The sequence below is a fragment of the Jaculus jaculus genome, chromosome X (genome assembly GCF_020740685.1).
Source record: "Jaculus jaculus isolate mJacJac1 chromosome X, mJacJac1.mat.Y.cur, whole genome shotgun sequence".
NCBI lineage: Eukaryota > Metazoa > Chordata > Mammalia > Rodentia > Dipodidae > Jaculus > Jaculus jaculus.
The window spans coordinates 119787325-119803100 of record NC_059125.1 but is presented as its reverse complement, the minus strand read 5'-3'; the positions used below and the strand labels follow the sequence as shown (position 1 = coordinate 119803100).

General features: G+C 44.4%; 1 protein-coding gene, 1 non-coding gene and 1 pseudogene across 2 annotated transcripts; all 3 read right to left on the bottom strand.

The window, feature by feature from the left end:
- Positions 1-1504: 1504 nt before the first annotated feature.
- Positions 1505-2432, bottom strand: LOC123456755 (annotated as a pseudogene).
- Positions 2433-5161: 2729 nt separating this feature from the next.
- Positions 5162-5263, bottom strand: LOC123456908. Its single transcript, XR_006634773.1, has one exon. It is a non-coding gene; the product is annotated as a U6 spliceosomal RNA (small nuclear RNA).
- An 8979-nt stretch (positions 5264-14242) lies between these two features.
- Positions 14243-15297, bottom strand: LOC123456761 (60S ribosomal protein L36-like). The gene is made up of 2 exons (XM_045141125.1): positions 15048-15297; positions 14243-14331 (listed from the first exon to the last, which is right to left on the bottom strand). The coding sequence occupies exons 1-2, from the start codon at positions 15295-15297 to the stop codon at positions 14243-14245; spliced, it is 339 nt and encodes a 112-aa protein (XP_044997060.1).
- Positions 15298-15776: the final 479 nt, after the last annotated feature.

Here is a 15776-nt window from a genome sequence, read left to right as displayed (position 1 = left end):
GGAGAAAGTACAAGGTAGAAGCCTGCAAAAAGATTTGGTGAGAATTGGTGCACCAGAGCCTCCATCCACTGAAGTAGAACTCCACGTGTGCACCACCTTATGCTTATGGCGCCTTAACCCCTAGGCCATCTCTCCAGCCTGACAGGTTTTGTTTTTCAAGGTAGGGTCTCACTCTAGCCCAGGCTGTCCTGGAATTTACTGTGTAGTCTCAGGCTGGCCTCAAACTTATAGCAATTCTATATGTGCCTCACAAGTACTGGGATTAAAGGTGTGCACCACCATGCCTAGCACAGAAACAAGAACGGGTGCACCAGGGCCTCTAGCCACTGCAAAAAAAAAAAAAAAAAAAAAAAAAAAAACAAACCTCCATATACAAGTGCCACATTGTGCATCAGGTAGGTACTAGAGAATTGAACTCAGCTTGAACTGCTGAGCCATCTATCTAGCCTGAGGCTTTTAAGAAATATTTTTTATAATATTTATTTGAGAGAGAATGGGTGCACCAGGGCCTTCAGCCACTACAAGTGAACTCCAGATGTATGTGCCACCTTGTGCACCTGGCTTATGTGAGTCCTAGGGAATCAAACCTGGGTCCTTTGGCTTTGCAGGCAAGCACTTCAATCGATAAACCATCCCTCCAGCCCCACCTGAGGTTTTTTTATTTTATTTATTTATTTATTTAGGTTTTTCAAGGTAGGGTCTCACTCTATCCCAGGCTGACCTGGAATTCACTATGGAGTCTCACAGTGGCCTCGTACTCACAGAGATCCTCCTACCTCTGCCTCCCAAGTGCTGGGATTAAAGGCGTGAGCCACCATTTCTGGCCCACCTGAGGTTTTTTATACTTCATTCTTCCAGGGCTGCTGTCACACTGGACCTTGTTGAAGTCAATCCTCAGCTGGCCACTTCAAAGGAAGAAGCGAAGGCCACAGCCAGCCTCGCAGTGGATGTGATTGCTTCAAGTTTTGGTCAGACAAGAGGAGGATGACATGTTGTCTATGACCAGCTTCCTACCCCAAGTTCACCAGATGAGTCAGAAAACGAAGAACGTGTGAGAATTTAGGAAATACTGCACTGGCACCTTCTACAGTGGGCATTCCAGGCTTGCAAAGCATTTTAGGGGACAGATAATAAAGAGCTGTCTGGGTCAATACTACCTTAATGAGAACATAGGTGCATTCTCACAGTTGTAAACTTCTGTTCTCCATTATGGTAGCCAATACTACTATTGTAAATGCACTTTTTTTGCTGCTCACTAGGTATTAATATCATAATATGTAAATTTTAAGAAGTGATAAACAGCATTATTACCTTGGTATATCATAGTGGTCTTGTTGCTTTTCCTTGACATTTATGTGGTTTTCCCATCACTCTCCCTTCTCCCATGGTTTGGCTACACAGTGCATTCTGGTACCTAACCCACGGCAGCAACACATTTAACATCCCTAACAGATTCATTCACAGGGCCAAGGTTCTGTTTCACAAACCCTTCTGTACAAGAAGTTCAGTGCTTGCAAAAGAATTTGTAATAAAGCAGAGAAGGTAGGATGGCCAGCTCCAATAAGATGATGGAGAGCAGCAGCTTGTTGGCTGTCACTTTTCTGGACATCAAGCGGAGAATCTTTCGACTTTTGCTCCAGTTTTCATTTGGATTTACCAGTCTGCTTCAGGTACCTTCCAACTGGTCTCTCAGCTCCCCAAGTTCTCCTGTGATTTCTGAGCCAATCTGGTCAGTTTCTGTGGCTCTCATCGATGAGAGCGCTCAATGCTTTGGGTGGCTTGGTTCAGGCTTTCAGTGCCTTGTAGAAGCAATGTTTTTTGTGACTGTAGCCGATTCATGTGCTCATTCTCTAAGGCGTATGTGCCATACTTCATGTCTCCTCGGCCCCCAGGTGTGCCTGTCAAAGGTGTGCTTCTCACTTCCCCGTGGAGTTTGGCAAGGTCCTTCTGGTAGTTTCGAAGCTATAATTAAATGAAAGTGCAATCATGCTTACCAAGATCCTTAAGAAACAGTTAAGAAAATTCTAAGAACTACAAGTGCTTACATTAAAGAAAATCAAAGATAGCCGGGCATGGTGGTGCACACCTTTAATCTCAGCACTCTGGAAGCAGAGGTAGGTGAATCACGGTGAGTTTGAGGCCGGCCTGAGACTACATAGTGAATTCCAGGTTTGCCTGGACTAGAGCGAAACCCTACCTCGAAAAACCAAATTAAAAAAAAAAAAGTCAAAGATGGGCACTGGAGAGATGGCTTAGCAGTCAAGGCATTTGCCTGCAAAGCCTAAGGATACCAGTTTGATTCCCCAGGACCCCTGTAAGCCAGATTCGGCATCATGGGGTTATAGAAAGACATGGGTGCATATCGTAGTTCTTCCTCCATTTCCGCCAACATTTCATTTGCTTCCTGTTGCTTTTCATCAAAATCCTAACCAACTTCTTGTCGGAGGCTGCAGAAGATCTCGTGCAGCTTCTCGAAGTGCTCGGAGGAGACAGCAGAGGAAGAAGCCAACTGTCTTACAGCGGCGGGTCTCACTATATCCCAGGCTGACCTGGATCTCACTCTGTAGTCCCAGGCTGCGCTCAAACTCACAGCAATCCTCCTACCTCTGCCTCCCAAGTGTTGGGAACAAAGGCATGCGCCACCATGCCTGACCTCTTTGATTATAGTTTTTTGTAATTTTTTTTGAGGGGGGGTTTGAGGTAGGGTTTCACTCTAGCTCAGGCTGACCTGGAATTCACTATGGAATCTCAGGGTGGCTTTGAACTCATGGTGATCCTCCTACCTCTGTCTCCCAAGTGCTGGGATTAAAGGCGTGCGCCACCATGCCCGGCTTTTTTGTGATTTTTAATTTAAATGTTTATGTTTATTTATTTGCAAACAGAGAGATAGAAGAGAAACGGACAGAGAGACAGAAAGAATGGATGCTCTAGAGCTTCCAGGAACTGCAAACAAACTCCAAATATATGTGCCACTTTCTATATCTGGCTATATGGGACTTCTGGGGAATGGAACTTTGGTCACTAAGCTTTGCAGGCAAGTGCTTTAAATGCTGAGCCATCTCTCCAACCTATCTTTGATATTTTTATGAGAGAATTGGTACACCAAGGCCTCTAACCACTGTAGTCGAACTCCAAATGTGTGTCACCTTGTGCACATGGGTGACCTTGTGTACATGTGTCCCCTTATGGGTTTCTGGGGAGTTAAACCTGGGTTCTTAGGCTTCACAGGCAAGTGCTTTAACTGCTAAGCCATCTCTCTATCCCCCATCTTTGATTTTTTTTTTTTTTTTGGTTTTTCGAGGTAGGGTCTCACTCTGGCTCAGGCTGACCTGGAATTCACTATGTAGTCTCAGGGTGGCCTCGAACTCTCAGCGATCCTCCTACCTCTGCCTCCCAAGTGCTGGGATTAAAGGTGTGCGCCACCACGCCCGGCTCATCTTTGATTTTTTTTGGGGGGGTGTTGAGGTAGGGTTTCCCTCTAGCCCAGGCTGACCTGGAATTCACTATGCAGTCTCAGGGTGGCCTCAAAGTCACGGTGATCCTCCTACCTCTGCCTCTCAAGTGCTGGGATTAAAGGCATGTGCCAGGACAAGTGGCTTGATTTTTTTTTAACGTTCTTAAATATTTTTGTTTATTTTTTATGTATTTCAGAGCAACAGCCAAAGAGAGAAAGAGGCAGATAGAGAAAGAGAGAATGGATGCACCAGGGCCTCCAGCCACTGCAAACGAACTCCAGACACGTGCGCCCCCTTGTGCATCTGGCTAACGTGGGTCCTGGGGAATTGAGCCTCAAACTGGGGTCCTTAGGCTTCACAGGCAAGCGCTTAACTGATAAGCCATCTCTCCAGCCCCTGGCTTGATTTTTTTAAGTTTAATTAATGTATTTATTTGAGAGAGAAAGAAGCAGATAAAGGTGGTGCGGAGGAGAGAGAATGGGTGGGCCACGGCCTTAGCCACTTCAGACAAACTCCAGACACATGTGCCCCCTTGTGAATCTGGCTTACAGGGGTCCTGGGGAATCAAACTGGTATCCTTAGGCTTTGCAGGCAAATGCCTTGACTGCTAAGCCATCTCTCCAGTGCCCATCTTTGACTTTTTTTTTTTTAATTTGGTTTTTCGAGGTAGGGTTTCGCTCTAGTCCAGGCAAACCTGGAATTCACTATGTAGTCTCAGGCCGGCCTCAAACTCACCGTGATTCACCTACCTCTGCTTCCAGAGTGCTGAGATTAAAGGTGTGCACCACCATGCCCGGCTATCTTTGATTTTCTTTAATGTAAGCACTTGTAGTTCTTAGAATTTTCTTAACTGTTTCTTAAGGATCTTGGTAAGCATGATTGCACTTTCATTTAATTATAGGTATTTTGTAAATTTTCTCCCTAAGTTTTTCAGTGACTCACCGATTATTCAAGAGTGAATTGTTCAGTCTTCAAGCATTTGTATAACTTGTGTAGTTTTTCTTGTTGATTTCTAGCTCTACTATGACCTGATAAGATACAAAACATTGTTTTGTTAAAAAAAATAGTTTTATATTTTATTTATTTATTTGAGAGAGGGAAGACGGGGGGGGGGGGGAGGGAGGGAGAGAATGTGTGCACCAAGGCCTTCAGCCACTGAAAATGAACTCCAAATGCCTGTGCCAACTTGTGCATCTGGTTTTATGTTAGTACTGAGGAATCAAACCTGGGTCCTTTCGATTTGTAGGCAAGGGTCTTAACCCCCAAGCCATCCCTCTAGCCCACAAAACATTGTTTTGATTAGTTTGTATTTAGTAAGACTTGATTTGTGGACTCGAATGTGGTTTTATTTTAGAGACATTTCCATGGGATACTGAGAATGTGTAGTCTGTATCTTTTATATATTTTTATATATATATTTTTAATTTATAAGGTGGGGGAAGGAATGGGCGTTCCAGGACCTTTAGCCACTGTAAATGAACTTCAGATGCGTGCACCACCTTGCATATCTGGCTTTCATGGGTCTTGGGGAATTGAACCTGAGTCCTTTAGCTTTGCAGGCAAGTGCCTTAACCACTAAGCAATCTATCCAGCTCTTCTCGATTTTTTACATGGAGTATTCTGCCTATATCCATTAAGTCCGTTTGATCTTTGGTGTAGTTTAACTCTGAAGTTGTTTCATTCATTTTTAGTTCCAATGACCTATATACAAAATGGAACACTTCATGAATTTGCATGTAATCCTGAACAGGGGCCATGCTAATCTTCACTATATCCTTCTAATTTTAGCTTCTGTTGCAGTCAGGTTCTCATTGCTGGTAGAAATCACCCAACCAAGAGCAGCTTGTGGGAAAAAGAGGTTTATTTTGGCTTACAGGCTCGAGGGGAAGCTCCAGGATGGCAGGGGAAAACGATAGCATGAGCAGAGGGTGGATATTACCCCCTGGCCAACATAAGGCGGACAATAGCAACAGGAGAGTATTCCAAGCGCTGGCAAGGGGAAACTGGCTATAACACCCATAAGCCCACCCCCAACAACACACTGCTTCCAGGAGGCTTTAATTTCCAATTGCCATCAGCTGGGGATACTAGCATTCAGCATACCTAAATTTATGTTTTTGTTCTTTTTCATTTTTGAGGTAGGGTCTCAATCTAGCCCAGGCTGACCTGGAATTCACTATGTAGTCTCAGGGTGGCCTCAAACCTCACAGTGACATTTGCCTCCCAAGTGCTGGGATTAAAGGCGTGCACCACCACACCGGGCTTTTTTTTTTTTTTTTTTTTTTTGATGTAGGGTCTCACTCCAACACAAGCTGACCTGTAACTCACTCTGTAGTCTAGGTGGCTTCAAACTCACAGAATGCCTCCTCAGTGATGGGATTAAAGGTGTGTGCCACCATGCCAGGCAACCTCTACTGGTTTAAAAAAAAATCAATGATTATTTTAAATTTTATCCATGCCTCTTCCCCAATTCTAATTTGAAGGTCTTCTGTAATATTTTATTTAAAATTGACAGAAGTGGCAAAATTACATTTTTTTGAGGTAGGGTTTTACCTTAGTTCAGTCTGACCTGGAACTCACTCTGTAGTCCCAGGCTGGCCTCAAACTCATGGTGATCTTCCTACCTCAGTCTCTCAAGTGCTAGGATTAAAGACAGTAGCCACAATGCCAGACAGTGTTTCTTTTTATTTAAATTAATTTTTTGAGCCAGGTGTGGTGGCACATGCCTTTAATCCCAGCACTCAGGAGGCAGAGGTAGGAGGATGGCCATGAGTTCGAGGCTACCCTGAGACTACATAGTGAATTCCAGGTCAGCCTGAGCTACAGTGAGACCCTACCTCGAACCACTCCCCCCAAAAATTATTTATTTGCAAACAGAGGCCAGACATTTGCCCAACATTTTGTGTCTGGCTTTACATGCTTGCTGGGGGGATCAAACCCAGGTTGGCAGGCTTTGCAACACCTTTAACCACTGAGCAATCTCCAGGCCTGGAACTATTAGTGTATTATGCTAATATTTTAATGCCAGCTGAGTTCAGAAGCCTCATTTCTGATTGTTTACATCCAAGTTTCAAGATCCCATTCATGCAGTGTAGTAGGCCTACTCCAGGAGTCCTTGCCAAGTGTCCTGAGTAATGAGAGAATGTTCCATTATGAATACTCCCACATCCAGCTTCACATTCCTCCCTTGTCTAGCTCCTTAAGATTTTCTCCCAGCTTATATTTCCCCTCATTCCTGCAAATACAGAATAACCAAGTTCTACCAATGATCTGTGAATAAACTCTTTTTTCCTCATAATATTTTAGAAATGGTTATTTCCATTATTGGGTGTGATGGTTACTCTTGGTTGACAAATTGAGACATGCCTTAGAGATTAGGAAAGAACACCTTTAGGTGTGTCTGTTAGGGCATTTCCAGGGAGGATTAACTAAGAGTGGAGGTTCCTCCCTGAATAGGAGTGACACAGTTCCATAGGCTGAGGGCCCAGATGGAATCAAAAGTTGAAAGGAGATAGACCGTGCAGGTATTCTCCCCATGTGCTTCCTGTTTACTACAAAGTGAACAGTCTCTGCTCTGCTCTACTGCCCCTACCGTCTTTGCTATGATAGATTGGTGCCTCTGAAACTATGAGCCAAAATAAATATTTCTTGGTTTTTTTTTTTTTACCTTTCTTTTATTTTAGAGAGAGAGAGAGAGAATTGGCACATCAGGGTCTCAGCCACTGCAATTGAACTCCAGATGCACATAGTGGACATGTGCGACCTTGCAGTTGACTCACATTTGTGTGTCTGGCTTACATGGGACCTGGAGAGTGGAACATGGGTCCTTAGACTTTGAAGGCACAACTCTCCATGAATGATTATAGATTAGTGTCAATTCTATCTAGTGATGGTGCCAATTTCAGCTGCAAGGTTCCCAAGGTGGTATATTTACTAGAGCACATTAACACAGCCTTTGGCATCTATTTCCTTAGGAAATGTTATCAGAAATAGTTTGCCCTCCTTGGGTTGGAGCTGTGGACCAAAGTATATACCTAGAATGTTCAAAGCCCTGCCTGGGTTCAATCCCCAGCATAAAAAAAAAAAATCTGGGCCTGGTAGTGGAAGCTTTTAATCCCAGCACTCAGGAGGCAGAGGTAGGAGGATTGTTGTGAGTTCCAGGCCACCTTGAGACTAGATAGTTAATTCCAGGTCAGCCTGGGCTAGAGTGAGACCCTACCTTGAACCTCCCCCCCCAAAAAAAAGAGATAGACATTCTTCCTCTTTTTTACAAATATTTTATTTTTATTTATTTATTTGAAAGAGAGAGAGAGAGAAAGAAAAGAGACAGAGAGAGGACACGCCAGGGCCTCTAGCAGCTGCAAACGAACCCCAGAAACATATACCACTTTGTGCATCTGGGTTACATGAGTCCTGGGGAACTGAGCCTGGATGAATCCTTTTGCTTTGCAGGCAAGCACCTTAACCACTAAGCTGTCTCTCCATTTTCTTTGTTAAGGTAGCGTCTCACTCAAGCCAAGGCTGATCTGGAATTTACTATGTAGTCTCAGGGTGGCCTCAAACTCATGGCGATCCTTCTACCTCTGTTTTTTGAATGCTGAGATTAAATGTGTGTGCCACCACGGCTGGCTTCAGGATGTGTTCTTTAAATCACAAGCCAAGTTGTTTTTCCCTTGCATCATGGGCCACAAAGAAACCCATCTTCAGTGGCCTCTTTGGATTTAGAAGACAATACATGCCATATTTGGATAGGCTGCTCTGACCCACTTACTGGGTAGACTGTAAGGCTGCCAGTTTTAAGTGAGATCTGAAGAAATGGCTCAGTAGCAAATCGGGACTGCAGTGCAGACTGTGCCGTTCCTTGGACCTTATGACTCAGCAAACTCAGCTTGGAAAAGGCTATGTCAGAACTGTTCTATGAAGCCCAATAAAAGCCTCATAGCATAGAGTCTTATAGGTTTGAAGTAAAGCAGTACTTCCTTGCCTGAGAATTCTCTATTTGAAACAGAGAGCACCTGATTTGCCTTGAGGTCCTGGTAGTTGATAAATTCAACATCCAGAAGTTACAGAAGAAAAAGGGCTTTGGAGGTCTTAGGAAAGAACAGAGGCCATATAATTAATAGGAGAGAAAAAAAAATGTACAAACAGACAAAAATGCCCATAAAACAAGAATCATGTAAGCTCTTTGTGAAAGTTAAATTCTACTATCAGCCTGGCATGGTGCCGCATGCCTTTAATCCCAGGACTCAGGAGGCAGAGGTAGGAGGATCTCTATGAGTTCGAGGCCAACCTGAGACTTCATAGTGAATTCCAGGTCAGCCTGGGCCAGAGTGAGACCCTACCTCGAAAAACAAAGCAAGCAAACAAAAAATTTCCACTATCAACTTGATCAAGTTAGAAATCAAGTAAGAGACATGTCTTTTGGGCAAGTTCACTAAGGGTGTTTCCAGGAAGGATTGATGGAGGTTAGGAAATCTTTCCCTCAGAGCGGTGGCCCTTCTGGTGGTGGGCAATATATAAAGTAGCTCCAAGAGAACTCAGGACCACTGCATGTGGAGTTGCACACCTTTGTTCCCAGTACTTGGGAGGCAAAGGTAGGAGGATTGCCATGAGTTCAAGTCCACTCTGAGACTACATAGCGAATTCCAGGTTAGCCTGGGCTAGAACGAGACTCTACCTCGAAAAAAACAAAAGAGAGCTAGGTATGCTGGCGCATGCCTTTGATCCCAGCACTCAGGAGGCAGTAGGAGGATCGCCATGAGTTCAAGACCACCCTGAGAATACATAGTGAATTCCAGGAGAGAGAGAGAGAACACAGGACCTTTTGTAGACAAACGCCTTAGCTGCTGAGCCATCTTTCCAGTCTCTACAGGACCTTGAGCCTAATTGCCTTGTTACTTGCGGTTCCGTGCATCTACCCTGTTGCTGCTATCTTTCATAGGCATCAGAACTTGGCTTCATCAGCATTCCAATGTGGATCGAAAACTAATGGCTCTCCAGGGATCCTCCAGGCCTTCAGTACCAGGTTGGATTGCTGAGGCATCCAGCTTTGCAGACTGAGTAGCTACTGGGTTCACTTCACAACCTCTCCAGTTTACAGATAGCTAGTGTTGGACTGCCTCACTCATATCCTGTAATTTAAAAAATCCTCTTTGTAATATATCTTCATTCTACAGTTCTATGAGGATGATTTTCTCCACTGGGTTTGCTGTTATCTGGAGCTGCCTTGCCAACTACAGCCCTACAAATGAAAGACTCCCGGCATCAAGGAGAGCACTGAAATAACCCACAGTGTGAACTATTTAAAGAACTATGCAGGATAGATATACTTGATCACTTTTTGGGAGGAGTAAGAAATTTAGTGACTGTGGATATAAAACTTCTGAGTATTTGTAGAAAAGTAAGAAATATTATGATGCTGGCTGGTTGCTTCTAGCATCTCTAAATAAAGTAACAAGGGAAAAGATGAAGGTCAGAGGTAAAATTTCCCACCTCATGTTGTGCATTAGCGACCTAAAGTTTTCTAAGGGTGCTGTGGGAGACTCTTCTCTCCAGCACCCATAGGTCTCAAGCTGCAGAAATGAAACTCAAGCCCCCATCATTTGATTGCCTGACTTACAATGCAAGTTCAAGTCCCAGCATGAAGTGCATCAGTAAAGTGAAGGCACTGATTGCAAAATAATGGAATTTTGTAACATGGGATGAAGACGTAAGGGAAGACCCAGGTGAAATTGATGGCACTGAACTCTCAGATGTCAGAGTTTGATGGCTTTATTTTGCCTGAGGGACGAACCCTCCCCACATCTCGTAGCAGATGTATCCCCAACCCTGCACTGTTGCCCTCTCAGCCCTAGTCCGAGGGGATTAGTCTTGCTTTATCTGTGGGACCAGCAAAGATCTTCCCTGAAGGAGATGCCAAGGAGACAATCTGATGCCCCTCAGTGCTAACTCATCTTTACCTCTAGACGTACAACCAGACGTAAGGCTAAGCAGGCCCTGAGTGGTGAGCTTGAATGGGTGACCAATAGCTAGGTGTGGTGACGCATGTCTTTAATTCCAGCACACATGAGGCAGAGGTAGGAGGATTGCTGTGAGTTTTTAGACAGTTTGGGACTACAGAGTAAGTTTCAGATCAGCCCGGACTAGAGTGAGACCATACCTGGAAAAAACAACAAAAAAAGTGTGACCCATGAGGGGTTGGGATACATCTCTAAAGAACTTCATTATTTATTTTATTTTATTTTTTAGCATAGAGTGGTGGTGCACACCTTTAATCTCAACACTCAGGAGGCAGAGGTAGGAGGATAGCTGTGAGTTTGAGGGCAGCCTGAAATTGCGTAATGAATTCCAGTTCAGTCTGGGATACAGCAGGACCCTACCTCAAAAAAACACAAGCAATGGGCTGGAGAGATGGCTTAGCGGTTAAGTGCTTGCCTGTGAAGCCTAAGAACCCCAGTTTGAGGCCCGATTCTCCATGAATCACATTAGCCAGATGCAGAAGGAGGCGCATGCATCTGGAATTTGTTTGCAGTGGCTGGAGGCCCTGGTGCACCCATTCTCTCTCTCTCTCTCTGCCTTTCTCTCTGTGTCTGTCACTCTCAAATAAATAATGAACAAAAAAAAATTAAAAAAACACAAACAAGCCAGTGTGGTGGCACACACCTTTAATCCCAGCACTCATGAGACAGAGGTAGGAGGATTGCTGTGAGTTTGAGGCCACTCTGAGACTATATGGTGAATTCCAGGTCATCCTGGGCTAGAGTGAGACACTACCTTGAAAAAAAACAAAACAAAAAAAATAATAAAAAGAACTTAGACTGGAAAGATGGCTCAGCTGTTAAGGTGCTTGCCTGCAAAGCCTAACAACCTGGGTTCAATTCCTCAGTGCCCATGTAAAGCCAGATGCACAACATGCAGCTGGAGTCTGTTTGCAGTGGCTAGAGACCCTGGCACACCCATTCTCTCTGTCTGTGTCTCTTCTCTCTGTCTCTCTCTTCTTGCAAATAAATAAATAAATAATATTTTTAAAAAGAACTTAATTAGCCGGGCGTGGTGGTGCACCCCTTTAATCCCAGCAATGGGGAGGCAGAGGTAGGAGGGTCGCTGTGAGTTCAAGGCCACCCTGAGACAACAGAGTGAATTCCAGGTCAGCCTGGACTAGTGTGAGACCCTACCTCGAAAAACAAAACAAAACAAAACAAAAAAAGAACTTAATTAGTTTTGTAACCCATTTCAGCAAACGTCTGTGGAATATTGTGGGAATGGATTTTAAGGGTGTGGGATGATGGAGGAGGGAACATAAAACTAGATCAAGCTGAGTTTATCAATATGAGTCCATTGAGCAGAGATTCTAGGTTTAATAATGGAGGGTGCCAAAAGTTTATTTGATTGGTTGGCTAAAGTATGGGTGAAAAGATAGCCTACTAGGGGGCTGGAGAGATGGCTTAGTGGTTAAGCGCTTGCCTGTGAAGCCTAAGGACCCCGGTTCGAGGCTCGGTTCCCCAGGTCCCACGTTAGCCAGATGCACAAGGGGGCGCATGCATCTGGAGTTCGTTTGCAGAGGCTGGAAGCCCTGGCGCGCCCATTCTCTTTCTCTTCCTCTATCTGTCTTTCTCTCTGTGTCTGTCGCTCTCAAATAAATAAATAAAATTAAAAAAAAAAAGCAGAGAGAGAGAGAAAAAATGGGCATAAAAAGTTTATTTGATTGGTTGGCTAAAGTATGGGTGAAAAGATAGCCTACTAGGGCTGGAGAGATGGCTTAGCACTTAAAGCGCTTGCTTGTGAAGCCTAAGGACCCAAGTTTAATTTCCTAGTTCCCACATACAACCAGATACACAAGGTGGAGCATGCATTTGGAGTTCATCTGTAGTGGTTAGAGGCCCTGGTATGCCCATTTTTTCTCTCTCTCTCTGCTTTTTTTTTTTTTTAATTTTATTTATTTATTTATTTGAGAGCGACAGACACAGAGAGAAAGACAGATAGAGGAAGAGAAAGAGAATGGGCGCGCCAGGGCTTCCAGCCTCTGCAAACGAACTCCAGATGCATGCGCCCCCTTGTGCATCTGGCTAACGTGGGACCTGGGGAACCGAGCCTCGAACCGGGGTCCTTAGGCTTCACAGGCAAGCGCTTAACCACTAAGCCATCTCTCCAGCCCTCTCTCTGCTTTTTAATCTCCCTCTCAAATAAATAAAACAGAAAAAAAATTAAAATAAAATTAATATGACCTACTACAAATGAGTTGGAACTCCCTGATACCCTGATATCCCCTGGTTTAATGTTGATGAATGGATTAAAAGGCTGGGGAGAAACAACAAAAAAAAAAAGCTTGGGAAAATTGGAATGCTAGAGTAGATTTGCTATGTAAAACCTAATTCTTGGGCTGGAGAGATGGCTTAGCAGTTAAGGCACTTGCTTAAAAAGCCTAAGGACCCAGGTTTAATTTCCCAGAACCCATGTAAGCCAGATGCACATGGTGACACACGCACCTGGAATTCATTTACATTTATAGTGGCTATAGGCCCTAGAGTGCCCATTCTCTCTCTCTCTCATAAATAAATAAAAAAAATATTTTTTAAAAACTTTAATTACCCACAATGGGAGGGTACAGAAGACATGCTTTACACTAAGGCTATAAAAAACAGATTTGTAGCCAGGCATGGTGGCACACGACTTTAATCCCAGCACTTGGGAGGCAGAGGTAGGAGGATCACCATGAGTTCGAGGCCACTATTGTGGTTGGAAATTTCAGGTGGAGGCCATTAGGGCTGCCACTACCTGGGAAAATAGTGAACCAAAAACAATATCACATTCCTGGAGCAATTGCAGAGATTAATGCCACTATAATGGATTTGAAGGAGGTGGGGGTAGTGGTTCCCACCAAGTCTCTCTTCAATCTCCTATTTGGGCTGGTGGGAAGACAGATGGATCCTGGAGAATGACACTTGATTATCAGAAACTTAATCAAGTGGTGACTCCAATTTCTGCTGCTATACCACATGTATGTCAGATACAGGTAGAGCCCCCGGTTAAAGTGGGTAAAGCAGGCCTAAGGTTTCAGACACAATTAGGGCCCCAGGTTATGGAAAGGTTGCAGCAGCCTGAACCCTGGACAAATCTCAGTCCCTGAGACAGGCAGGAGTAAGGCCACTCCCTCCCCGCCAGTCCAGGGCACCTGGATGTCCTGATAAGACTTAGGCTTCACTCATAGCCATGTGACCTTTGGCCAGTTGTCTAGGAAACTCCTTTTATGGTATCAGCCAGCAGCCTTCACACAGCCCATGCCCCTGAGACTGGTACCCTATACCTGTTCTCTCCATTATATAGATCACCTGACTCTCTATATGCTGGAATGAACATCTCTTTATGCCAACTAGGCATGGCAAGCAACTTTTGAACCCACCAATCCCCTTAGGACCCTCTTCCCACTCTGTCTCTCAACTGCTTATAAAAAGTCAGTCCCCTGACAAATAATTGAGCTGCCCTGTCTCCCGAGTATTTCTTCCTGTTGCACTCATGGCCACTCAAGACCCTGCTCCACAGTTGACTGATGCCTCAGGGGAGCTCGTGCACAAAGGCCCCCTGAGGAACCAGGGACCCACAGATGTGGTTTCCTTACTTGAGCAACTTAGCACATCTTATGGCACCTAGTAAGAAGCTATTGATCATGCAAATGCTTTCCTCTCCAGACTTATCCATGAAGACTACCAAAAGCAGCATGCTTTCATTTTTAATTTTTTTCCCCCCGGCATAAACAAGGGTTTATACAGGGTGTGGGGGTGGGGGTGGGTTCAGTCCTTCCTGGCCACCGCCTTGCCCCTAGCGACCAGCACGCTGCTTAGCTCCTTGTGCTTCCTCTTAGCGCGCATGTGCGTCCCCACTGGATTCTTTTTTTTTTTTTAATTCTTATTAACATTTTCCATGATTATAAAAAAAATCCCATGGTAATTCCCTCCCTCCCCCCCCCCACACTTTCCCCTTTGCAATTCCATTCTCTATCATATTACCTCCCCATCTCAATCATTGTACTTACATATATACAATACCAACCTATTAAATACCCTCCTCCCTTCCTTTCTCTTCCCTTTATGTCTCCTTTTTAACTTACTGGCCTCTGCTACCAAGTATTTTCCTTCTCACACAGAAGTCCAATCATCTGTAGCTAGGATCCCCATATGAGAGAGAACATGTGGCGCTTGGCTTTCTGGGCCTGGGTTACCTCACTTAGTATAATCCTTTCCAGGTCCATCCATTTTCCTGCAAATTTCATAACTTCATTTTTCTTTATCGCTGAGTAGAACTCCATTGTATAAATGTGCCACATCTTCATTATCCACTCATCAGTTGAGGGACATCTAGGCTGGTTCCATTTCCCAGCTATTATAAATTGAGCAGCAATAAACATGGTTGAGCATGTACTTCTAATGAAATGAGATGAGTTAGGATATATGCCTAGGAGTGCTATAGCTGGGTCATATAGTAGATCAATCTTTAGCTGTTTTAGGAACCTCCACACTGATTCCCACAATGGCTGGACCCGATTGCATTCCCACCAGCAGTGTAGAAGGGTTTCTCTTTTTCCACATCCCCGCCAACATTTATGATCATTTGTTTTCATGATGAACTTGAGTGTGTGCTTGTCCTTGGACACCTTGAGCAGCTCCAAGGCCCGCCACTCGTAGGGCGCCAAGCCGCACATCTCATGGATCTTGTCCTGAAAGAACTTGGTGTGCTTGGTCAGAGGCCCACGCCATTGACTGTGCTGTCTGTGCCTCGGCTTGCTCATGTTCTTCGTCACCTTGTGTCCATTGTTGAGGCCAGCGGCCATGGGGTAGCTCAGAGCCATGACTGCTGCTCATCTATGGCAACTGAGGCGGACGGACCTCAGCTTGCTTTTAGCTAGCAAGGCTACCAATGCACTCACTCTTTTACCATAAAGTTATATTAATTCTCCAGCTCTGGGTCATAATTTAGTTCATAGGGATCATGTTCGTTCACCCCTTCACAAGGTATCACATTGATCCATTATATTGATGATATTATGCTTATTAGACCAAGTAAGCAGGAGGTAGCAACCACTCTGCAGTTGTTGGTATACCATATGCACATCATGGGATGGAAAATAAATCCAACCAACATTCAAGAGGTTTCTACTTCATTAAAATCCTAGGAATCCAGCAGTGTGGGGCATGCAGAGATATTCTTAGTTGAAGGAGTAAATTGTTGCATCTGGCCCCTCCTACCATTAAGAAAGAAGCACAATGCTCAGTGGGCTTATTTGAAGTTTGGAGACAGCACATTCTTCACTTGGGTGTGTTACTTTGT